At 47.0% G+C, this 25,683-nt stretch overlaps 1 protein-coding gene across 7 annotated transcripts; it reads left to right on the plus strand.

Annotated features, from left to right (window-relative positions):
• The first annotated feature begins 6,163 nt into the window (after positions 1-6,163).
• LOC125392659 (interferon-induced GTP-binding protein Mx1) lies at positions 6,164-25,549 on the plus strand. 7 transcript variants are annotated; one of them, XM_087898690.1, is made up of 15 exons: positions 6,167-6,506; positions 7,333-7,470; positions 9,412-9,602; positions 11,909-12,101; positions 12,867-13,004; positions 13,659-13,813; positions 14,046-14,184; positions 16,113-16,311; positions 17,056-17,134; positions 18,126-18,248; positions 18,556-18,697; positions 19,930-20,088; positions 21,244-21,320; positions 22,474-22,728; positions 24,975-25,549. In XM_087898690.1, the coding sequence occupies exons 3-15, from the start codon at positions 9,501-9,503 to the stop codon at positions 25,206-25,208; spliced, it is 1,995 nt and encodes a 664-aa protein (XP_087754816.1). In that variant the 5' UTR covers positions 6,167-6,506; positions 7,333-7,470; positions 9,412-9,500; the 3' UTR covers positions 25,209-25,549. The 7 variants fall into 7 exon arrangements, with proteins under 7 accessions (XP_087754825.1, XP_087754816.1, XP_087754819.1 ...); XM_087898693.1 differs by having other exon boundaries at positions 6,167-6,452; XM_087898694.1 differs by having other exon boundaries at positions 6,167-6,452; positions 7,336-7,470.
• The last annotated feature ends 134 nt before the right edge of the window (positions 25,550-25,683 follow it).

Below are 25,683 nucleotides of genomic sequence, written 5' to 3' on the forward strand. Positions count from 1 at the left end.
GAAAGCATTGCCCGTTCCATCTTCCATGTGCTCAGGAGAATACGTTTCTATCTGTCTGAAGGAAAACACTCACATACACAATCTGAAGGTCTATCTTGTACTCTTTCCAGCTCTCATTCCCTCGAACCTCTTTGTTCATACAGTTTTTTGTTTTTGTTTTCTTTTTCTTGGTTTTCTGAGACAGGGTTTCTCTATGGCTTTGGAGTCTGTCCTGGAACTAGCTCCTCAACCAAGCTGGCCTCAAATTCACAGATATCCACCAGCCTCTGCCTCCCTAGTGCAGGGATTAAGAGCATGCACCACCACCTCCCGGCTCATACAGTTTTTATACATCCAACACAACAGATTTCTTGCAATAGAAAAGATTGCAAAAGCTATTTCAGGATCTTAATGCATTTCTTGAGTAAACAAAGGGAGAATGCGTGTCAGCTATCTGATTGGCGGGCAGGTATAGAAAGGAGTTCTGATGTACAAAGAACTCAAGAAGTTGGTCATCAAAAGAACAAATAATCCAATAAAAAAATGGAATTCAGACCTAAACAGAGAACTCTCAACAGAGGAATCTAAAATGACTGAGAGACACTTAAGGAAATGCTCAACATTCTTAGTCATCAGAGAAATGCAAATCAAAACAACTCTGAGATTCCATCTTACACCTATTAGAATGGCCAAGATCAAAAACACTGATGACAATTTATGCTGGAGAGGTTGTGGGGTAAAGGGAACACTTCTGCATTGCTGGTGGGAATGTAAGCTCCTTTGGATGTCAGTGTAGCAATTTCTCAGAAAATTAGGAAGCAATCTTCCTCAAGACAGAGCTATATCACTTTTGGGTATATATCCAAAGGATGCTCAATTGTGCCGCAAGGACATGTGCTCAACTATGTTCATAGCAGTATTGTTTGTCATAGCCAGAACCTGGAAACAACCTAAATGCCCCTTGACTGAAGATTGGATAAGGAAAATGTGGTACATTTACACAATGGAGTACTACACAGCAGAAAAAAAGATGACATCTTGAATTTTTCAGGAAAATGGATGGAGGTAGAAAACATCATTTTTCTGTGAGGTAACCCAGACCCAGAAAGACAATTATCACATGTACTCACTCATAAGTGGTTTTTAAACATAAAGCAAAGAAAACCAGCCCACAAATCACAATCAGTGATTTGTAAACCAAATAAACCAGTAAACCTAGACAACAATTAGTACCCAAAGAGATATACATAGATCTAATTTATTTACATGGGAAGTAGAAAAAGACAAGATCTCCTGAGTAAATTGGGAGCATGGGGACCTTGGGAGAGGATTGAAGGGGAGGGGAGAGGCAGGGAAGGGAGCAGAGAAAAATGTAGAGCTCAATAAAAATCAATTAAAAAAGAAAAGAAAGGAGTTCTGGTTGTAGTAGTATCTCCTACAGAGAAAGGATTCCAGAGTTGCTAGGGAGAAAAGCTAAACTATAGGGGAATCAAAGGGTCTTGTACTAACCTACATTTTTTAGGTATGATTAACACTATAAGCTAACCTTTTAGATTAATAAAGTGTGAAAGTGTCTGTCCCATCCCGTGCCATGTCCCCTCCCATCCCCACCCCTGTCCTGACAGGAGAATGTCTTGCAGCTGGGACCTATGGGTGATGGGCGGGGCAAATGACCTGTGATTAACCATGACAACCCGCCTAAAGCGTATCAGCACTTTGGGCAGAAAGGTTGACAACAGGAAAACATCCCCCAAATATATTTTCTTATCCTGCATGTATCCCCAGAGCATATGGAGGAAATTACAGGAGAGAAGTTTATAACCTTTTATTCAAGGCTGTTAGGCTAGGCTATTTCTGGCAGTCCCTGTCTGTCTGTGAAGCCTCTCTGTTTCCTTCTTGACCTGGTTAATTGGTTAATTACTTTCTCCTGTCACCAATATAAATTTCAGGCCTTAAATATAAACGGTTAGTTATATGGACCTAAAATGCAATACCAGGAATTGAGGTTAAAAGCTCCTGCAAAGTGTTAATTGCTTAAGGAGTTTGGCCAATTCCACCTGTGCATTATCAACTGGACCTGGCCATAGAAGCAGGCAAGTGTTTTGGGTCTCTACGTGTCCTAAAGACTTTGATTCAATAAACCAGACCTCTGCACCTCTGTACTTGAGTATTATCTTTGAAAAGTTGAGTTTACAATCCTACAGAGACACCCAATCTAGCTAATTGTACTTTATTGCCTTATCAGCTAGCTAATGAATGGAAAACAGGCTTCTAAGTTTCTCACCATTTTGTGGAACAAAGGCTAGGCTATAAAGGCGTATTTTATTCACCAGAAGCACACAGTAAAGGAGGAAGTCATTCCTCTGTCAATCACTGGAACAAAGGTGACCAATAAATGAGGAATGTGTTGCCAACAGTAGTGGAAAGAATCCCATGGCTATTTTATGGGTAAGATCATGGTGTCACACAGGAAATTACAGGCAGAATCAATCTGCATCCATAGGCAATAGATTCATAAACCTTGTTTATGAATTTATCCTCCATCAGACACTATCTTGTCTGATGGGTTGACCATATCAGTTGTCATCTACTGTGTATTTTTGCAGACCACCGCAAAAATATTCCCACTGTGGCCAGTTCTTGGTCAGGAAGAGCCAGGTGGCACCTGAAACTCCCTGTGCTCTAGGGGCTGCGTCCATTTTATAACATATTGATCAGGACGCAAACAATATAGCTTTAACCTTTGCGTGCTCATTGTGTTAGGATTCTGGTACAGGGGTCCACACAAAAGGAACATTTAAATGTCCCCCGGTACTGAGGGCTCCCCCACCTAGAATTATATTTTCAATTAAATTCTGCTGTGTTAGGTTCCTCTGGGATGAAAACTCCCGGGAACCCTTGTCTTTTGAGTCATGTGTGTTCCAAGTATTGTTCTTTTTAAAAATAATATCATGATGGAATGTCCCGGGCAGCTCGCGGAGCAGCTGCAAGTGGCAGCGCCATGCGGCCAGGGGAGTCATGGTCCCTGGGCGAGCGGCAGAGTCAGGCGGCTGGATGCGGAGGACGGCAGAGTAAATGGACATAAGGCTATACATAAAGCTAGACATTTATTACTTAAAGAAAGGAAAATATAGACAAACATAGAGAAAACAAAGACACACACACATACACACACACACACACACACACACACACGCATGCGCGCGCGCGCACACACACACACACCCCACGCACACGCGCACACACACGCCAGAGAGAAGATGGAGGCCAGGGAGGTCCAAAAGTGGCTGGGGTGGGCGTGGTTAGTTCTTAAAGTGACCCAAAGTAATAACACCAAGGACACAGTGCTCAACATATTTATAAATTTATCGTCTAAGAATTTCATACATGGACATGTTGTATTCTGACTAAATCCACCTCATTTCCTCACCACTAATTTTTGATTCCAACTTCATTTTTTAAAAAACTCTCTGAGTTCTACTAAGTACTACAGTATGTGCAGGGGTGCAGGTAGGCCCATCTTGTGGAGCGTGTGGAGCCTTTTAGGGGCTGTACCCTGAAAGAAACCGACTCTCCCTCCATAGCAACCATCAGTTGCTAGGCTCTCCTCAGCCAAGGGTGAGACGTAATGAGTTCCTCCCTGATCTGTGTTGGATTTTGGCTGGCTTAATCTCAGGCATGTAGCCACTGCTGTCGAGAGTTCATGAGTGCAATAGTCTTATCGTGTCCAGAAAGTGCGGTTTCTCTGCAACCCTCCACTACCCCGGCTCTTACTGTCTCTGTCACCTTTTCCGAAACAATCACTGAGACTTGTGGAAAGGTGCTAGAATGTTCCATTTAGAGCTGAGTACCCAACAGTTTTGAATGATGAGGAACTGATAATTAGATCTTAATACATATACATCTCTATGCAAAACTAAGGTACAAGCACAAGGTTCATATTTACCATCTGCTATCGTGCAGATATCAATGGGTGCTGTGCATATGACCTAGAGCTCAAGCAAAGAAAGATGACAGGCAGGTGAGAATGTGTCCAAAGAGTGCAGGGATTGTTTGCCAGACAGTTGTGGATCTGAGTAAGGGATAGATGACTTTAAAGGTGGCTACCTGTTGCGCCCGTCTCGACCAGCAAGAAAGACGCAACAAAGACTCTTCTTTCTGGGTTTTATTCAGGAACCTTAAACATTCTTCTGATGCCCGGGAAAGCCCACTCACTGCTTGAATAGCCTCTGGGTAGCCAACTCCAGCAAGCCATGTGGGAAATGTGAATAGGCCCAGGTACGCAGAAGCAAGCCTGATTATAAGTTTTGGCCATAAATGGAGATGTTTATGGTTAGAGAGAACTCACCAATCGAGGGGTGGAAGGCAGAAGCCAGTGCCATCTTTAAGACGCAGGACAAAGCAGCTCCCTACAGCTACCGTTATGGAAGGTTCAACTGAGACCCTCACACTGTTTCCTCTTTCTGAAGAGTTGGGCTATCTTTCACCCTGGCAGTCCCTGGTTGCTAGGCTCAGCAGAGAATTATATACCTTTATACTCTGCACAGCCCTGGGCAGTAAGACCAAGTGCAGGTAGAGAGAACTGGAGATTCAGTTTCCAGTCTGGGGCATAGTCTTAGCAAGCATCTTGGTTACTTTTCTATTGCTGTGATAACACACCATGACCAAGGCAACTTATAAAAGAAAGTGTTTAATTTGGTTTATGGTTGCAGTCCACGACATGATGGCAGAGTAAGAGTAAAGGAACCCCCGAGAGCACATGACTGTATTCATAATCATGAGGCAGAGAGAGAGAGAGAGAGAGATAGAGAGAGAGAGAGAGAGAGAGAGAGAGAGAACGCTAACTAAGCACCTGAGGTCAGAAGACTGCAGTGAATTTGAAGCCAGCCTGGACTATATTATAAGTTCCAGGCCAGCCTGAGCTATATGCTGTGAGAGCCTGTCTAAAGGAGGAGGAGGAACTGGGGGCAGGCATCTTAATTCACCCTTGCTGCCCCTACCTGGTGCTGCTTCCCAGTTTCTTCTGCTTGTCAGTCACTAGCTTAAGAAGCCTTTCTGTCCGGTGCCTAGGGATGGACATACTGTAAGATACAAGATGAGAGGAGAGAGAGAGAGAGAGGCAGAGAAGAGAAGGCCAAGAAGATGAAAGAGAATGAGAGACTGACTGGGAGTGGGCAGAGCTTGTCTCTTAAAGGGACAGGGTACTATCTACTACCTGCTGTGTAGGTGGGTGCTGAGCATGATGCGCTGTACCAGGGTGTGCCTGCATACTAACACATGCCATCAGGCCAGAAGGCTTTGGGAGACTGCTTTCTCCTCCCACCATGTGGTCTCAGGAGTCATACTCAGGTTGGCAGGTTTGGTAGCAAGTGCCTTCACCTGCTGAGTCTTCTCACTGGCCCCCAGAATACCTTTTGCGTACCTGAGGCCTCATGTTGGAAGGAAGGCAAAAGACACGTGGTGCTGGCTGTGTAGGGCACTGAAGTGGCACCTGTCCCCAGACACAGCATCCCAGACCTGGACAGTAAAACCGTCCACATAGGAGAAGCAGAAAGAAAGGAAGGAAAAGCAGGTTAGCCACTCTGCGGAGCAAAGCAGAATGGCCAGAGTGGGTGGACATCCTCTGAACAAGCAGTTTCTAAGATTCTCAGATCAGACACAGATCTCCAGCCTGCATTCCTGGGACACCACTAGCTAGGACTTGGGCCCTGACTTTCCTCTGTGCCCCTGTGTTTTGTACCCTGGAGCCGGGGATTAGGTGGGGGATTTCCTTATAGCCTTGCTTCCAACACTGTACCACTTCAGCACAGGCTAAGCACTGAACTTTTGAGGTGGGGGCTGGGAATACTCTGAAGTTCTTTCAGGCCAGGAATTAGCACAACTGCTTCTGCAGGATGTCGGTCAGTGTGCCTGGGGACTGGCAGGCTAGGCAGGTGCTGATCCTGTCAACCACAAGGATCCCACGGATCCTAGTCCAGCCCAGTTCTTTCCCCCTATGTACAGGTTCCTTTTCCCTGTGTTCCCCTTCCAGCCTTCTGCCAGCATTTCCCGTGCCTCACTCGTCTGCCCCTTACTCTAGGCATGGTCACCTTCCTAAGATCACCGGTCTCAGATCCATTTTTCCCACTCCTTTTTTTGAGTCTGAGCCAGGCCTGATGATCTGAGCCGGGCATGCTGTTCTGTTTCTCGGCACAGAATGAATTGAATCACGAGGAGCCAAAGAGAAATGAAACTGAAACCAAAGTCTGAAATGACTGGGAAATGCAAGAGGGAGTGGAGAAAGAGGACTGAGGGGTGTAAACTATAGCACAGCTCTGGGAGACATCTGGGTTCATTGAGTCTGCCTTCCCTGTTCACCACCCTGCCCTCAGCCTGGAGACAGAGGTCAAGACCCTGTGACAGTGCCCTGATCCTTTGGGGACACAAGAGGAGCCTGAAGTCTGTTCTGTCAGTTGCCAGGGCAGGCAGCTCAGGTAAGAGCTGCAGCAAGCAAGTCCCTGGGCTCTGAGGAGAGGCACTGAGCTGAGGTAAGTTCTTGGCAGAGCAGGGGTCTACTGCAGCTGGGCCTGCCCCACTTCTCCATGAAGGCCCTCACCTGTCACCTTCAGCAGCCCTGCAGGAGCAGGGTGCTAGGCCCTCAGGACCTGGGATGGTTTTTCTCTGGCCTCCCCTGCATGGGATTGCTCTGCATAGCAAAGGGACTTCAGTCCCCTCCTTCCCTCACACAATTGGGGTTTGTTTCCATTTAGGCTATGGGACCCCTGGACTGCAGCTGGGGCAGGGTCTGGTACTGGCTGACACTCCTTCATCACAGCAGTCTTTGGGGGCTGGTTGTCAGGGACTGGACTGACCTGAGGGAGTGACTGTGGGGAGCCAGTGTCGGGCAATGCTATCTCCTAGGAGGTGCCAGTGTGCGCACCAATAAGAGTCCTGTAGGAGGCCACCATTTCTGTTAATCTTCAACCAGAACAAGTCAAAGGCTCACTGCACAGGGAGGTCTGAAGGGAACAAACCAACGGAAAGAGGGAGGTACAGGGTCTGAGGCTGGGGTAAGAACCAGAGGGGACCTGCGACCATTGACACAGCTTATCCTGGTACCCATGGAGTGGTGGCCCAGTGGAAAGGGAAGGTTAGTCAGGCTGTGTCCAGCTGAGAGGAGGTTAGGTTGTTGGAACAGACAGTGCAGCGCAGAGCCAGGCTGATCCTGAGGGAAAACAGGCAGCCACCAGCAATTTCTGTGCCTTAGGTCACAGCCAAGAGCCCCTAAGGACGAGTTTCATTTCTGAGATCAGTTTGTGGCAGATGTGGTTGTAGTGGGGAAGGCCAATTCACTAAGTTTCTGTTCTCCCCCAGAAGGGGCGGAGCCCACGCTGTTGAAAGAGGTCCGAAGTCCTGGCAGCTGCACACTCTAGCTGAGCCAGGGATGCTGAGTATAGCACAGGATTCTGTGCAGAACTAGGGGATGTCTTCCTTGGATATTTGTAGACCCTGGTGAGCACTGCAGGGCATTTCTTGGTGCTATTACAATAATGGGGACAGTGACAGTTTGTGTGTGTGGTGTGGAGGTAGTCTGGGTTGTAAGCTCAGGCAATTTCCCTGAGCTTACAATTTCAAGTTTCAATTCTCCTTGGGAAGGTGAGGAGCCAACACTGTTTAAAGACAGGGAAGCCCAGAAAGCCAAGCACTCCATCACTATGAAAGGTATTGGTGAGTGGCAACCAGGACTAGGGAACACGCCCTAGCTCAGGACTATGGGATACCTCTGGGTTCCTTGTAGATCCTGGAGGGCATTGTGGGACATTGCTCAGTGCCATTAAAATTAGAGGGTCAGTGGCAACTCAGGCAGCTACTGGACTAGACATGGTAGGTTCTACCCAGCTGATTTCAGGGGGCAGGCTGAAACAGTGAGCAGCTTGGGGATAGAACTCAGCCCGTTTCACTGTTAGAACCCCTAACCTCTCCAGCAGCATGGGCCAGGAGCCCATGGGAAAGCAAATGGAAGTCTCTTGTTAAGGTTGGGAGGAAGCCAGGTGACTCCAGGGGCAGACTTTGAAGTGCAGGCCTTGGGGGACTCTGCTGGAAGGGCTGGCAGAGGATCTGTGTAGAGAAATCTACATTCCCAGAGTCTTCCCAGTCCCCGGTAGGAGGTGTCCTGGGTGGTCTGAAGTCCTACAGCTGCTCAGAGTGCAGGGTGACCCACAGAACTTCCACTTCAACTGCAGGGGGACAGGCAGGGCAGGAACTGGGAGATAAAAAGACTCTTGAGTCTCTCTATGGCCACTTTAATACCCAGACAGGCCTGGGAAGGCTCCCAGTCTTATCATCTCGGTTTTCCTGGACAGGCAGGGTGGTTAGGGGCTCTGACAGTGAAAGGGGCTGAGTCCTATTCTCATGCTGCTCCTGTTCCAATTGGCCTGAGGATGCTTTCTCAACAGGACAGAAATCCAGAGGAGCCCTGCATTGGGATCTTTGTCCATAATAAATGACATATGCCACGTGAGGGACATTGGCAAATATGCACTGCCTCCCATAGAGTGGAACTGTTACCAACGAAATGAGTGCAGGCCTGCTTGGATAGGAATGTTTAGAGAACAGCATACCTGGCTATTTGTGTATGCTTGACCATTACCCTTAATTGAGGCAGGAACCTGAATGAAAGGTGGTAGGGCTGCCTTGATGGTCTCTCTGCAATAGGCACTGCAAGGGAGAAGAGGTAGGAGAAGGTCTAGCAGTACAGATGCCTTGTTCATCTACCAAAAATGGGGTGGTTCTGGAGCTGGGGATTTCCTGATTTTGACTGGAAAAAGATCTAGATGGGCCCATGTGTTCATCTTGGACTGAAAGTGTAGCTGGCTACCCAGGACACTGAGTGAGCAGAAGTGGGTGTGACCCCTGAGGTTGCTCTGCCTCTGAGATCCATCAAGTCTCAAAGGTAACTCAAGAAACTTGCACACAATTGTAGCTTGCAGACACAACCCAGGGGATACATACCAGAGGCAAAAAAGAAAAAGAAGAGAAAACAATTCTTCAATCCCTGTTGTAGAGTAGTCAGGTGGAATCTTTGTCATGGGCACCAGCCCTGGGGACCAGTGATTGCACCTGGTGGTCCAATAAGGCCAACTGAGACGGCCATGGAACAACAGACAAGGCTCAAATTGGAAATGAAGGGGCCTTCATTATAAAACCTGAGATCTTTCCAAAGGCAGGGGAGATAAGAATTGTGTCTGGACAAAAATTATAGATTGACAGACAACATGAGTACCTTTAGAATTACTCTTCTTTTGTGGTAACCCTCCTAACTCACACAAAGAATGTGTTTCACCCCCTCTCTAGAAGAGAAAATGATGAGGTGATGCTGGACACACAGACTCGTGGGGTGGACAGAGAAGATTGGGTAGCTCTAAATATTGGCATCTCTTTTGTGTTTCTTAGTCAAGGATTCAACCCGTGGTAACGCTTCCAGACTCTTCTGAATCAAACCCTTTAAGTCCATTGCAAATCCACCTGGAAAACATACAAGTATGAGTTCTTCCCAGAAAGCCCATCAGAAAGAGCTGTCTTCTGCATCCAATCACCTGGAGCCACAGAAATATTCTGATGCTTCTAAGGACAGCCAGGCAACGGTGAGCTGCTACCAGAAGCCACTCTCCACAGGACATATGTTGTGTCTACTTGAGAAGGTGTGGGATGCTTGAAGAGAATAGGCCTGCTGCTTCCCTGACAGAGTGACTTTCTTGTCGTTTTGGAGCAAGATAGAGATCTTGGTCAGCTGCTTACTTTGCTTGGGTCAACCTGAGAACAAAGGGCTCTCTGTCTCCTTCACTCCATGTTGTCAGTTATAATTTTGGTCTGGGAAGCTAGGGGGTTATTGGGGACTGGCAGAGCCCTGAGTCCTGAATGTGATAAACTGTTCTTTCTCTATATAGTTCAGTGTCCAGTTATAACCCCTGTGAGGTCTTATTGTGATATTACCTCCCTGAAGAAGTCATGTGGTTCATTTTCTTGTTGAGTTTTGAGAGTACTTTATATATTAAGGTACAAATCTTTGCTCAGATACATGCTTTGTAAATATTCCTTGACTATGGCTTGTATTCACATTTTTCAACCAAGTGTTAAGTTCTGATAAAATTCCACTTATTGATAAGTTCTTTTATTAATTTTGTCTTTGGGATAATTTCTATGAAACCAGGGCTGTGCTGACTAGTTTTAAGTCAACTTGACACAACCTAGAGTAATCTGAGAAAAGGGAACCTCAATAGAGAAAATGCCCTTTCTTATCCTTGCTCTACCATGTGGTGATGCCATTTTCCAGCATGGTATATTCATCTCCTGCTTCCTCTGCATCTGGCTGGTGACTCTGCCCTTTTTCTTCCCTGTGCTTTCTTTTGGTCTGCAAATTCTGCCTAACCTCCACCTGCCTAGCTATTGGCCATTTGATTCTTTATTAAGTCAGTGAAAGCAACAAATATTCACAGTGTACAAAAAGAGTGTACCACAGCACCACGGCTTCTTATAGGTTGCTTATAGCAACAGTCAAGTTTTGACTTGGAGACACACTAGTCCCACCATACTCCAAAGCCATTTGTCCGTAATACTTCATCCATTTCAAAAGATACTTTTACTGGATATATAATGGTGGTGTTTTGTCAGTATCCTAAAACACTGTGGAATGGATATATAGCTCAGTGGTACAGCATGTGATTGTATATAAATCCTTCCGTTTCATTAGATACTTTTACTGGATATGCAATATGATAGTGTAGCCAGGTGGTGCACACTTTTAATCCCAGCATTCGGGAGGCAGAGGTAGGCAGATTTCTGTGAGTTCGAGGTCATACTGGTCTACAGAGCAAGTTCCAGGACAGGCTCCAAAGCTACGGAGAAACCATTCCAAAAAACAAAAACCAAAAACAAAACAAAACAAAAACCCAATATGGGTGTTTTGTAAGTAATCCTAAATCACTGTAGAATGGATATATGTAGTTCAGTGGTACAGCATGTGATTAGTATGTATAAACACCTGGTTCAATTCCCAGCACTAAAAAACAAGTAAATAAAAGTCACCCCTTTGTCTCCACACTTGTGTTCTTTCTATTAAAACAAACAAACCAACAAGTAAAAAACATCTGTTAAGCTGGTCTTTGTTCCTCTCAACCTAAAACACACACACACACACACACACACACACACACACACACACACACATAGTGTGTATTTTGTCTGCATGTGTATATGGGTACCATGTGCATGCCTGATACCTGGGAGGTCACAAGAAGGAGGTTTTGTCCCTTGTAATTGGAGGTACAGATGGTTACCACATGAACCAACATGTGGGTGGTGGGAACCAAAGCCACATCCTCTACCAGAGCAATGAGTATTCTAAATGCTGAGCCATCTCCTAGTCCCTCTAACTACTTAAATAAATTCACTTTTGTTTTATGTTCATATGTGTGTACCTGCATATATTTCTGTGTGCCACAAGTGTGTGGTGCTTGAAGATACCAGAAGAAGGCATTGGATGGCCTAGAGTTTCAGGCAGTTGGGAGCCACCTGATGTGGGTCCTTGGAGAAGAACCTGGATCCTCTGCAATGACAGAAAGTGCTCTTAACCTCAGAGACATTCCTTCAGTCCCTTTCTTGCTAGTTTAAAAATACCTTTATATATGATTAGGTTAGAACAGTTTGATTGTAATGGGCCATTGTGTGTGCCATGCCTGAGTTTTGTTAATTTTCTTATATCTTTATGGTTGTCATTAAGATTGAGGAACCCATGTGTATTGTTTCTTGAAATACTTTCTTCCCATTTATCACTGTCTTGAGGATTCTGACACAGTGTATAACTGTCCTGGAACCCAGCAGCCTTTGCTGGAGCACTCCCGTGGAGCACTCCCGTGGAGCACAACCTCACTCTTGCTTTGCCCTCCTCTAGGACTCTGTGAACAACCTCTGCAGTCAATATGAGGAGAAGGTGCGGCCCTGCCTTGACCTCATCGACTCCCTGCGGGCCCTGGGCGTGGAGCAGGACCTGGCCCTGCCCGCCATAGCAGTCATTGGTGACCAGAGCTCAGGGAAGAGCTCCGTGCTGGAAGCACTGTCAGGAGTGGCTCTCCCCAGAGGCAGCGGTGAGGGCTCCGTGCTTATTGCCTTGCTAGACTGTGGGACCCGGGGCTCAAAAGATAGAAGCAGACGCTCTCCCAGTTTGGGCACACAGCAGAACGAAGGTCAAGGTGATCTTCCTCCTTGTCTTATGGGAAGGCTTTCTTCTGTGCAACCAAGCAGTTTCTTCCTCCTCTCACAAGGGCACCAGTTTTAGGGTTTGGGCTTCTCCCATGCACCTTCCCAAGCCCTCCATGAGCCTAAGTTACCTCCTTTCAGGCTCTGTATCCAACAATCACTGTAGATGTGGGGCTGAGCACATGGAGGCAGGTGCCCACACAGGAGTGGGGGGTGGGGCAGCTTTCAGTCCATTGCAGTGGCCCATTGTACATTTTGTGAGTCACTTGAAACTGCAGTTTGCAGAAGCCATGACTAAGTGGGTCAGGTTCCTAGACCCTTCCTTTGAGGTGACCCATTCCCTTTGGAGAAGAGACTGGTGTCCAGGTTAGTGTTCCTGTTTAAACTCCATGACTAAGGTGGTCATCAAGTGTTCAGGGAGAGGTCAGAGCCGACATGGTCCAGGGACCCAGTTGAAATATCATGGTAAAGGCAGGAGTTGGAAGGAGACCATAACAGGGGGCAGGATGAAGTAGGCTGAGGGGCACAGGGAACAGGATGTGTGAGGGGCTAGTGAGAGATGTCCGGTACACTAAAGGTTCCACCAAGGTCCCCACAGAGCTGAGGGTGCCACACTAGGAGAGCACTGGGCTCACAGGGACCGCATCGCCTAGGTATCGTCACCAGGTGCCCTCTGGTGCTGAAACTGAGGAAGTTGGAGCCAGGAGAGGAGTGGAGAGGCAAGGTCATCTATAACAACATGGAAGTGGAGCTCTCCGATCCCTCTCAGGTGGAAGAAGCCATCAACAAAGGTCGGTGTCCCATTGTCCCTTATCCTCTGACTGCCTGTCAACCCTGCTGGAGTCAGAGGAGAAGTGTAGAGTCATTCTGTCAGGACCCTGTTCCAGCACAAAAAACAACAACAAAAAAAAACCCAAAACCAAACAAACAAAAAAAACCGAGACCCCTTTAAACCTGCGGTCACCCAGGACCCCCGGACAGAAGAGACTCTGTGTTCCTTCTCAGTGGCTGTGGAATAATACCTCCCAAGATGCCTTTCAGGAGGACATACTTTCTCTCCTGGATTCAGAGGGCTTTCGTCTATGGTGACCTTTTCCTATGATCCTGGGAGGACCATTATTATGAGAGGGACAATGTTGACAGAGAGAAGCAGAGTGCCACAGGAAAGAGCCAGAAATGAGACGTATGGACCTGTCCCCCAGTGACCTACTTCCTCTAGCGGGGTTCCACCTCACAAAGTATCTAGAAGCTTAAAACATGACCAGTTGGGGACCAATCCAACTTTTCAATGCAGGAACCTGTGGGGTCATGCATAGCCAAGACATGCTTTCCCAGAGTTCCCTAGAGTAAGATCCCCTCCATCTATCTAGTCTAAATTCCCTTGGTCTTCTCTCCCTATCCCACCCCACAAAGCTTAACCAGGCTTCCTTTCCCCTCCTCTACAGCCCAGAACTTTGTTGCTGGGGTAGGGTTGGAAATCAGCGATAAACTCATTAGACTGGATGTCAGCTCCCCAAACGTCCCGGACCTGACCCTGATTGACCTGCCTGGGATCACGAGGTTGGCTGTAGGCAACCAGCCTGAAGACATAGGATGCCAGGTGAGACTGTAGACTCCACTCTGACCCACACTGGGCTGCAAGGGGCACTGGAGTATGTCCAGGGCTAAGTCTAGGAGGGACCTTGTGGAGGCGGGCGTGAGAATGGATGACCAGGATTCACTAAAGAGGGGTGCAGTCCATGGAAGCCAGGGCCTGAAGCAAGTGGATGGCCACAACCATCTCCCTCTCCATCCGTCTCCACAACTAGGAGTCACCATCTCCTTTCTTACAGATCAAGAGACTCATCAAGACATACATCCAGAAACAGGAGACCATCAACCTGGTGGTGGTCCCCAGTAATGTGGACATCGCCACCACAGAGGCACTGAGCATGGCTAAGGAGGTGGACCCTGAAGGGGACAGGACCATAGGTGAGGAGAGTGGCGATAACAGTGGTGTGTGGGTGCCAGTGGGGATCCATCCCCTGGATCCAGGTGAACCAAACTCAGTGCACAGCCAGGGTCTTACTGAGGTGAGAGGAAGTGAGCCCTTCATCTCGTCTCCCTGGTAGGAAAGTCTTGAAGAGTCAGAGGTGGGCAAGCATGGGGAGGAAATCGTATTTGCTGAGACCCCCTGGCCAAGGATCCATGCTAAGGTCCACACAGAGTGAAAGGATGGATAACTGTTGTCTCTCTGTGTGGTGGCCATGGAGAGGTGCTAGGATGGATCAAGGGACTGAACTGTGTTCTCAAGGCCACCTGCACATATCTCTGTGTACTTTGCATGGATTCTCTAGCTACCCTCTCTATCTCACAAAGGATGCTGTCTTAGGGTTACTATTGCTGTGATAAAACACGGTGACCAAAAGCAAGCCAGAGAGGAAAAGGTTTATTTCCACTTACTCTTCCAGGTAACAGTCTGTAATAGTTCGAAAGCAAAGGACCCTGACAGGGAGTGGCACTATTAGGAGGTGTGGCCTTGCTGGAGATAGTGTGTCACTGTGGGGTGGTCTTTGAGGTTTCCTTTGTTCAAGCTTCCCTCAGTGTGACTGTCAATCAACTTCCTGTGTCCTGTAAGTGAAAGACCCTAATTTCTACCAGACTCAATAAGCCATGCCAATGGATGCAAACAGCAAGAGGATTCTTTATTGTTGAAGGCGCCAATGGGCGACTCAGTACTCCAGTGAGACTGAGCCCCCCTTGTATTTTTCCAGCCAGTATTTATAGGGTCTCAGAGTTACATAACGGGGAAACACAGCAACAGCAACACCATTGGTCAACTCAAATTAAATTAGCATATGGGGTGGATCAACATCAGGACAAAAACAAGTCTACAAAAGCAAGTCTAAATTAAGCTAGTTTCAGCCAGTTTCTGCCCCCCTTGGGTTTTGACAAAGGACTGAGTGTTTTTCTCAAGACTGCTTTGCCGCCCACAGATATCCTGTTTTGCCCTGGCCCATTTGATCAAATCTTCTTAAGATGGAGGCTAGGGCTGGGGTCTTTCGATCTTAAGATGGAGGCTAGGGCTGGGGTCTTTCGATCTTAAGATGGAGACTAAGGTTGGGGTCTTTCAGTAAGATATAGCACTCTCAGCTCCAGCACCACGTCTGCTTGTCAACTGCCATGCCCCCATCATGATGATAATGAACTGACCCTCTGAAACTGTAAGCCAAATCACCGCAATTACATATTTTCTTGATTAGAGTTGCTGTGGTCATGGTGTCTATTCACAACATGAAAAACTCAAACTTGGATGCAGTCCATCACCAAAAGAAGTCAGGGAAGGAACTCAAGCAGAATAGAAACTTGGAGGCAAAAGCTGATTCAGAGGCCACGGAGGAATGCTTCCTGCTCTGCCTGCTTCTTGTAGACCCCAGGACCACCAGCCCAGGGATGGCACCACCCACAACGGGCTGGACCCTTCCCCATCAATCACCGATTAAGGAAATGCTCTACGGATTGCCTACAGTCCAATCGATGGAGGCATTTTCTTTCTTTTTTTTTCTCTTTTCTTTCTGTCTTTCTTTTTTTGATGGGGTTGGTTTTTTGAGACAGGTTTTCTCTAGTCCTGGCTGTCCTGGTCCTGGAACTCAAGTTGTAGACCAGGCTGTCCTTGAACACACAGAGATTTGCCTGCCTCTGCCTCCTGAGTGCTGGAATTAAACACATGAGCCATCATGCCTAGTTGGAGGCATTTTCTTAGTTGAGGTTCCCTCCTCTAAGATGACATTAGCTTGTGCCAACTTGACATAAAACTACTCAGCACAGATAGGAAGTAGCCGTTGGCTGCTGGTGGCTGGTGAGAGATGCGCTTCCTCCTATCTTGGGGCAGTTCTCTAATCTCAATGCCTGTCCTGTAGGGATCTTGACCAAGCCTGATCTGGTGGACAGAGGGGCTGAAGACAAGGTCGTTGATGTGATGAGGAATCTCGTGTTCCAACTGAAGAAGGGCTACATGATAGTCAAGTGCAGGGGTCAGCAGGACATCCAGAAGCGGATGAACCTGGCTGAGGCCCTGAAGATGGAACAAGCCTTCTTCGAGGAGCACCCACACTTCAGGTGCCTCCACCATACTGTTCCATGTAGTGAAAATTGCTAGTCAAGAGCAGACCTGACACGAGGAGTATGTGTGTGTGTATGTGAGAGAGGGGGTAGTTTGTGCATGCACAGGCACTGCAGTGCTCATGTTGAGAACAGAGGACAACTTGTGGGAATTGGTTCTCTTTTTCCATCATGGTGGACCAAGGGATTGAACTCAGCTGGTAAGAGTGGGAGGGAGGCACCTCTACCTAGTGTATGAAGATCTGAATCTATATGCTTTGTGTATATTCATGTGCATAAGCATTAATGTATGTACTCATACTTGTAGACTACATGAATGGATGTGTATATGCTAAAATTTGTATTCTACATGGACCCATGTGTGTGTGTGTGTGTGTCTACTCACATGTCACACACAGAAAGATATGCGTGTATACTTGTGTGTCATACATAGAAGGTGTGTGCATGTGTGTTCACATGGTGCTATGATAACATAGCTATGGTGGTGTACATATGCTTTATGGAGAACAGATTTTACTCTGATTATTAATGTGCTGAGGGGGATTATTGAAGCCCATTGTGGAACTATCTTAGCTGGTTCCCCTGTATCATTGTACAAAACCATCTCTGAGTTCTTCCTGAGTACCAATCTCAAGGTACCCATTCACTGACAGTTCCCAAACTGGCCCTGGCCTCCCCACAGCAGACTGCAGATTTGTGTTTTGGCTGAGTCTAATGGGACCCTCTCTCCTGTTCCCCCAGAGTTCTTCTGGAGGATGGGAAGGCCACAGTGCCCCGTCTGGCAGAGAGACTGACCACGGAGCTCATCGCACACATCTGTGTAAGCCAGGGAGGCTGTGTCTTCATCGAGCTAAGTTGGGACTGGGACGGTTCTGGGCATACAAGCTGGGCAAGATCTCTTTGCACAGACATGCTGTGTTTGGGAGTCAGTCACTCCAGCATCTGAAGGCTTTGTGCTGGCTCCTGCTGCTGTCACCCTTAGCTTCTGGGTGGCACGGCTGTGAGACTTCCATTCTGGAACTGATCTCCAGAGTTTGAGTTCAAATGACCTCTTCAGATAGAAGCCACGTTCACTTTCTCTGACCTGGTGGGGTCTGCACCTCAAACCCCTTAGTTCTCCACCTGGAATGTTGAGAATACTCAGCACATGTGGATTTAGTGTCCATACCTGCTTGAGGACTGCTGAGGAAAGAACCCCTGGGCTCTTCCTGTGTTCAAGGTCTTCCTGTAGCCCGCAGGATGCAGGTGATCAGGGCATCTGCAGGGCACCATGATCTGAGTGACCTTCTCTGGTCCTCCTTGATGCAGACAGAGGCAGGCCTGCTCTTGCTGAGTTCTGTGCCTTGAGAAACCTGGGGACAGTAAGCTGTAGAGCTCTGTTGAAAATAATACAAGAATTGAAGGATCTCATGTCAGTTCATCTGTTCTTGTCTCAGAAGGTGCTCTGTGTAGTGTCTTTGCAGAGTTCATGTTTGGATGTGCAAGGAACTGTTTCTGGGTGGTTCTTTTAAGCAGGAACCATGTGTAGTGGGCAGTTTTACAAGGTTGTATGCCCAGCGCAGGTTTGTGAGTAGACCTGGTGTCTCTAAAGCACTACTGTGCACCAGAGAAGCCTTCAAAGGCTGTCAGAATGTCACAGGCATGGGCAGGAAATCCTGTCTGCCAAGGTTCACTGGCCGAGGAGCCATGTGAGGTCCCCACAGATGAGGGGATAGATAGTTTGTGTCACAGACAAGTTTCTACATAGCTAGGGGCCTCCTCTGCATTCCCTATCTGTGTGTCTATGTCCCACTCATGTCTTTCTACTTCAGAAATCGCTGCCACTATTGGAAAATCAAATAAAGGAGAGTTACCAGAGTGCAGTCGAGGAGCTGCAGAAGTACGGCACAGAAATACCAGAAGACGACAGCAGCAGAACGTTCTTTCTCATTGATGTACGCTATCACTTGCGCCTTCCCATGAAGGATTCCTGCATCACTATCTTACAGGAATCTCTTCTGTCTTTGGTCTCCTAAGATGGACAGAAGTATATTCCATCCATCACTAATACAACAAGAGTGACCAGCACTAATGGATGAAAGCAGGGTAGAGCTGGTGGGGACTGGGGAGCACGGGGAGAAGGAGAAGGATTTCCTGGTGCCAAAGGCATGTCTCTTCGTGACTTAATGTGGCTCAACAACCATCATGGTATGAGCTTCATCTATCTACCTGATCCTTGTATGTGAATTATCTCTTTCACAGAAAATTAATGCCTTCAATAAGGATATCACTGCTATGGTACAAGCACAGGAAACCGTATCAGAGGGAGACAGTCGGCTGTTTACCAACCTGAGAAATGAATTTCTTAATTGGAATAATTATATTGAAAAACATTTCAAAACAAGTGAGTATCCATTTTGGTTAGTGTAACTGACACTGTGGTAATTTGAATTCGATTGCTACAGTCTGTTTCAAGATGGTACTGTCTAGCTTGGTCCTCATGTGTGGAGGATGAGAGCCAGCTTCCTCTGGCCTCCGTTCTGAGGACACACATCCCATCTGTGAGGTGAGGCCAGCATGTCCTGGTCACTCTTTAAAGGCCTATCTTTCAACGTCAACACAGTAGGGATGAGGTGCAACTTACAAACTAGGGGAGCATGTTCCTTTCACAGTAGTGACTTCAGAAACCATCATGAACCTGGGATTTGGGGGGGGACTTTAGAGTGTTATGCAGGGGATCAGAATGGCTGGAGTGTGGACACAGGAGCCACACTTGATCTTCTTTGAGTCACAGACCCCAAACTACCTCTTTCTGTTTCTTAAAGATATCTAAAAAAATGTGGGTTAATCACCCCATTTAATCATGAGTTTTAGAAGAATCTATGCTCCTTGAATAGAGAGAAAGTGGACATGGTGTGTGGTCTGGGTAAATGCGGGCAGACAAAAAGCACAGGGACAACAGAGGGCTGGAGAGAGGGAAGCGTGTGAAGGCCTGATTTCGGTGACAGCGACCGTTCCTCACGAGGACAGAAAGGTGTCAGCAACGGGCAGTTGGGGTCATAGCAAGAGACCTGTGATTTGCTAGAAGTTGCTGGCGTGTCCACTGTAAGTGGGTGAAATTGCATGTGAAATGCCAGCCTATACATTTCCCATGGAACCACTTCCCTCCCAAGATAGGAGAGAGGAGCCTTGGGAAGGTTCTGCTCCTGATGGGATGTCTCTCACAGGAGTCGCTCTGGAAGCAGGGAGAGGAACTAATCATTTTGCTTCATGTACACTTGGGCCTTCCAGGTGCCTGTCTGCTTCCCCGCCCACTCCTTCGACAGTGTGCTTTGACCCTTTTTCTCTGGTCAAATGCAAATGGACTCATAAACCCTCTCACACAAGGTTGTTTCCTGGTTTCCTCTTGATGTATTCTGCTGTGGTCTCTGGCTCTGCATTTCACTTTGTCTCAACTGAGAGAAGTGACCTTTGACACAGTTTTCTGATTGTAGTCTTAAAGGAACATAATCAACATTTATTTCATTTCATTTTTTTCTTGGTAGTCATCTTTTCAGAAAGACCAGAGTTGGTTTTATTTCTTTAAAAAAAAATCCTGCAAGATGTTTTCTGTAAAAACAATACCTTCAACCCTAGGTTCTGCTGAGATATACAGCCAGATCAAAGTATTTGAAAATCAGTACCGTGGCCGGGAGCTGCCAGGGTTTGTGAACTATATGACGTTTGAGAACATCATCAAGAAGCAAATAAAAGTCCTAGAGGAGCCAGCTGTGGACATGCTACACAAGGTCACTGGTGAGTACAGGAACGCTGTACAAGGCCACGGAGGTTCACTGTCAGAGGCCTCCCATTCTCTTGGCTGGTCCTCTCTAAAACTGGGTTCTTGCAACCCTCTCAGACGATCACAGAACTTGGGGGCAGGCTTCCCTGGCCTTGTGTACTGGGTGGAGGCAGAGACTTTGTCACTGGGAGTGGGGTATACCTCCCTCCTAGCACAGAGCTGCAGCCAAAAACCTGGCACCACAGTCGACACTGGGTGGACGTGAGGAAACGGAGGCAAATGGAAGTTTTACTTTTAAAGGCAAAAATGGGGAGGATTACGTAAGATTTCAGATTACAGTGACTGGAGAGGTGGCTCATTGAGTAAAATGCTTGCCTTGAAATCATGAAGGCCTGAGTCCCATCCCTAGAACCCCCATAAAAGCAGAGCGTAGTAACATGCACTGACGATCCCAGCACTGTGGAGCCAGAGATGGGCATCTGAGGCTACCAGTCAGCCAACTTGTTCTACTTGCAAGCTTCAGGCCAGTTAGAGCCCCTGCTTCGTTAAAAAAAAAAAATTGTTGGATAACACCTAAAGAGCAGCAGCAGAGGCTGTGCCCTCACTTTCGTCAGGTGATCCTGTCTACGACCCGTCCTGCATGACACCTAAAGAGCAGCAGCAGAGGCTGTGCCCTCGCTTCTGTCAGGTGATCCTGTCTACGACCCGTCCTGCATGACACCCAGGCTTTAGGCTTTAGTGGCTTAGATGACAAATTCCACAGAAGTGTATACTCCGGAATAAAGGAGCAAACGTTAACTTTCTGACTCCTGTAAATGGCTCTTGGGTTATTTCATGTAGATAGCTGGGCACTTAAGGCTCACAGACAGGAATGAGATAGAGGTGACAGATCTTAGACAAGGAATTTCTGTATTTATAATTTGCTAGAAATATCCTTTGAAGCTAGTTGGGGTACAGTGTATAATCCAGGCCAAGAGATAGTGAGGTTCAGATACTTGCCGAGTTCCTCAGCCACAGCGCACACCCTCCTCTTTACAAGGGGAAGAGCAAAAGGCAGAGGGAACAGAAAGGAAACTTAGTAGCCACATTAACCTCACTCCCCCACTCCCAGTCTATACAAAGTACAGATGGTCTTGTCAATATTAAACTTTTTTTCCCTCTTTCATCAGATATGGTTCGAAAAGCCTTCATAAGTGTATCGTCAAACAATTTTGGTGACTTTTTTAACCTCTTCAGTGCTGCCAAGGTAAATCAAACTACATATTATTTTTAAACGAATAATAGATAAGCATGATTTCTTGGTTTGAGACCATCCCATCAAGTTTATGTTTGTGTCTTCAAGACAAGGTTACAGTTCTTCTGGTTAAAGCAGTCATGAGAAGGGGAAGAAGAGGAGGTGAGATATTGAAACCCACAGGTCCAAAGAGCTTTGTTAGGCAGGAGCATGGTTCTGTGCAGAGGAAATGAACCTACTCCCGATAGCCCACAGGCACATGAAATATAATAAAAAAAAGGGAGGAACCCATCTGCCATTCACGGAATCCCTTGACAGATGTTTGTCTGTGACCAGTGTGTAGTGAGGACAGCTTCATGAAGGGCTGGCTTTGGCCTACAGTTTGAGGGGAAACAGGCCATGATAGCAGGGATGCTGCTTAGCCCTTCCTCCTTTGTATTCAGTCCAGAACCCCAAGCCAGGGGATAGTGCTGCCCTCAATAGGGCGGGCCTTCCCATCTCACTTAGACCTCTCTGGAAACACCCTCACGCTCAGAGACTGGTCTCCACAGTGATTCTAAATCCAGTCAAGTTGACATTGAAGATTGACCATTACAGCAGGTGGCAACCCACACCTGGCTTAGGCTTCCCCTGGTTTCCAGCCTTAGCTGGTAGGGTGGCATGAATGAGTTGAGCAAGGGGGTACAGGGGCTGTTCCCAGGTGATACCTGTGTTTGTTCTTGTGGAGTGGCCTGATGCTTGTGGATGGATCAGGTATCCTGTGATCTTATTCTGCATCATGTGTTTCTTGATGGCTATTATAGCAAGCTTCTAGTCAGACTATCTTTGGATGGCCAGCCCCCAAATAATGACACAGAGACTTGCTATTAATTATGAAATCTTTGCCATTAGCTTAGAATTTTCCCCAACTAGCTCCTTTAACTTAAATTAATCCATTTATATTACTCTACATTCTGCCACATAGCATTATCTTATCTCTCTGCCCATCCTGCTTCCTCAGAGTCTGACTGACAACTCTTCCTTTCTTCTTCCCAGTGTTTTCTCTCTGTCCCTGGAAATCCCACCCAACCTCTTCCTGTCTAGCTATTGGTGATTCAGCAACGCATCTTCACACAGGGTACAGATATCCCACAACAGGCTGGTGATTGTTTTTCTCTCTTTGCAGTCCAAAATTGAAGACATCAGATTAAAGCAAGAGAAAACAGCTGAACAGCTGATCCGACTTCACTTCCAGATGGAGCAGATTGTCTACTGCCAGGACCAAGTCTACAAGGGAGCCTTGGAGGAGGTCAGAGAGAATGAAGCTGAGAAAGAGAAGAATAAGGTGTCAAACTCAAATACCTTTCGATGTAATTCTCAACCTCCTCAAAAGGACTTGTCTGTCACTGAAATGACCCAGCACCTGAATGCCTACTACCAGGTAAGTGTGGGAACGGTCCAGAGCCACTAGGTTTCCAGGCCACTCCCTCTCCTTCAGTGTACCTTTCTGTGCAGTGCTGTGTGTTAAGTCCCCACCAGCAGGGATTCCTTCTGCACAGGGAGTGTTGACTGACCTCAGCCACAGGGTCAGCTGGTAGTCTCCAGAAACCACTTCTACAATACCAGCCCCAGAAAGACCCAGCTCAGTAGTGGGAGGGCTATTTTCCCAGTCTTGTATTTGTTGTGTTTTAAACAGACTTTTGTCTTTCTGGAGTTTAAACAAAGTTCCTAGGATTTTCTTGTACATCTAAAGTCACTTCAGATCTTCATTAATTTATTTCTTTAAAGGAGAGATCTCATTTTGAAGCCTAGGCTGCTTTGGAACTTACAAGGTCCAGGATAGCCCCAAACTCTTGGGAATCCTCCTGCCTCGTACTCCAAAGTGCTGCAGAATTTCACTACACTTCTGACCTACCTAGACTTCTTATCCTTCTGCGTCAAGCAGGTTCAGGTATTGTCATGGATCCTGGAGACTGTTCTGACCCTCACTCTGAAAGGCCCTGTGGCCATGTGCACCTCTGACCTGTACACTGGGTTTCCTAGGTACTGTGCTGCTCCATAGGTGGCCTTTCGGTATGTTAGGGGCAGTGTGTCCCCTTAGGGTAGTTCCCGTGTCTGGTGACCATGCAGCTTGGCTTCCTGGCACCCCATGACTTACTTATCTTCTTTGCTTTAATTCTGGTAAAGCATGCACAAGCCTTTCCACATCAACTGCTGTTTGGTGCAACAATTGAGAGACATTAGATACCTTTGCATTTGCCACCATGCCCTTCCAGGACTTTCCATCTGCCACAAACAGCATTTTCTCCATTAAATACCCACTCTAGTTCTCTCATACTCCCCAGCTGCCATCTTTCTACTTTCTATCCGGGAGTCTGATCACCCCAGGGACGTCTTCCCAGTATAATCACACCCTTCCTGCTTGTCTTATTTCTCAGAGCGTAATATCAAGGTCCCTGCATGTTGTAGAAGAAGTGAAGGGTTTGTGTCTGCAGGTATCAGCCGTTCTTTCAAGCTGTGGTCCTTCTCTTACCTAAGGTGTCCACATCTGGGTGTCTGAGGTCCTTATGCCTCCTGAAAGGCCCCGTGTCCCTGATACCTCTTCTCCACTTCCATTTGAAGATGAGCCACAGTCCAGCTGTCTTTGGTCCTAAAATATATCTATGCTGCATGCCATCTTGCAATCTGTCCCTGAACTGCCAGCTAGGTACTTGTGATCTGTCTTCCTTTTATTCTGGCATCCTCTGATATGGTGAATTGGCTTAACCATCCCCAGATGTTATTCTATCCCAGGGAAGGAAAGTGAGTTCCAGAGAAGTACTTGCCTTGTAGAACCACCAGTACTGTGTGTCTAGGACACCACCCTGTGTCAGGACAGGGAGAGTTGGGCAGATTGTAGGCCTGGTAGAAAATCCTCTCAGGTAGAAACCAACTTCCCCCAGGCAGCTGACCCAGAGCTCTGCCTGGGACTTCGCACAATCCTGTTCCCTGCCACTGAAAGCTCTGAGGTTTGATGAAGACAGATGAGCGATTCTGTCAGCAGAGATCTGCCATTTGGAAATGGAGTTGGGCTTTCTGTGAACCATCTTCCAGCTCATTTTACCCTTTTCTATTGAAGGGAAGCTGGTAGGGCAAAATCCCAACAAACTGATACCTGTCCAGGTCATGCTCCATAACAAGTAGGCCTGATAATTGAGGCTTCTGTCCTGCCCAGTTCCCACATCCAGCAAGTCCCAAAGAAAATCACACAGAGAGTCTACATTAGATATAAACTGATTGGCCCATTAGCTCAGGCTTCTTATTAGCTCTTGTAGCTCATATTAACCCATTATTCTTATCTATGTTAGCCACATGGCTCAGTGCCTTTTTCAGCGGGGCAGGTCATATCCTGCTTCTTCGGTGATCTGGGCAGGACTGCAGAAAGAGCTTCCTTCCTCCCAGAAGACTCCTGTTCTCATTGTCCCGCTTCTACTTCCTATCTGGCTACTGGCCAATCAGTGCTTCTTTAAAACATGATTGACAGAATACAAGCAGTTCTCCTGCACCAATCCTCTGCTTGCATGCTAACGGGTCTGAGACCAGGCCAGTACTGTGCACCTGCTAGGGCTGTTCCCGTTGGAAAGCTGGGTCTGTCTGGCACTCACAGCTCTTACGTCTAACCCTTCTGTGTCCTGCCCCTTCTTCTAGGAGTGTGGAAGGAGCATTGGGAGACAGATCCCCCTGATCATCCAGTACTTTACCCTACAAACATTTGGGAAAGAGATAGAGAAATCCATGCTTCAGCTCCTACAGGACAAGGTTCACTGCAGCAGGCTCCTGGCTGAGCGGAAGGTTACCACAGAGAGGAGGAAGTTCCTGAAGAGGCGGCTCTCAAGGCTGGACCAGGCTCGGCACAAGCTTGCCAAATTCTCCTATGAATGAGGCTTTCCATCTGCCCTGTATGTCTGCAGCATGGCGTGGAGCAAGCAAGGGTTTCTTTGAGGGAGAAATACCTCAGCCCTGTATCCCATCAATGCCACCCCTTTAATGTTGTATAGTCTGAACCTTCTACTTGTTACCATTTGAAGTTAGCCAAAAAACAAAAAACAAAAAACAAAAAAACCCCTAACAATGAAAACAAAAACCCCAACAAATAAACAAACAAAAAACTAAAAAACCCTTTGATTTTCCATTTCAGTCACATAAAGGAAGCTGTAAGGGGTTAAGACAATAGACCTAGTAATGTGACAAACTTTAAAAATAAATCTGTATCTGCTCATGTACATGCGTGCATGTGTTTCTCTCTGTGTGTCTGTGTATATCTGTGTTGTGTAGGTTGAAGACACAATCTTGGGTGTCGATCCTTAGGTGCCTTGTACTTTTTGAGCAGGATCTCTCTCTGGCCTGGAGCTTCTCT

Source organism: Myodes glareolus, chromosome 2 (assembly GCF_982192425.1).
Source record: "Myodes glareolus chromosome 2, mMyoGla1.1, whole genome shotgun sequence".
NCBI classification, from domain to species: Eukaryota; Metazoa; Chordata; class Mammalia; order Rodentia; family Cricetidae; genus Myodes; species Myodes glareolus.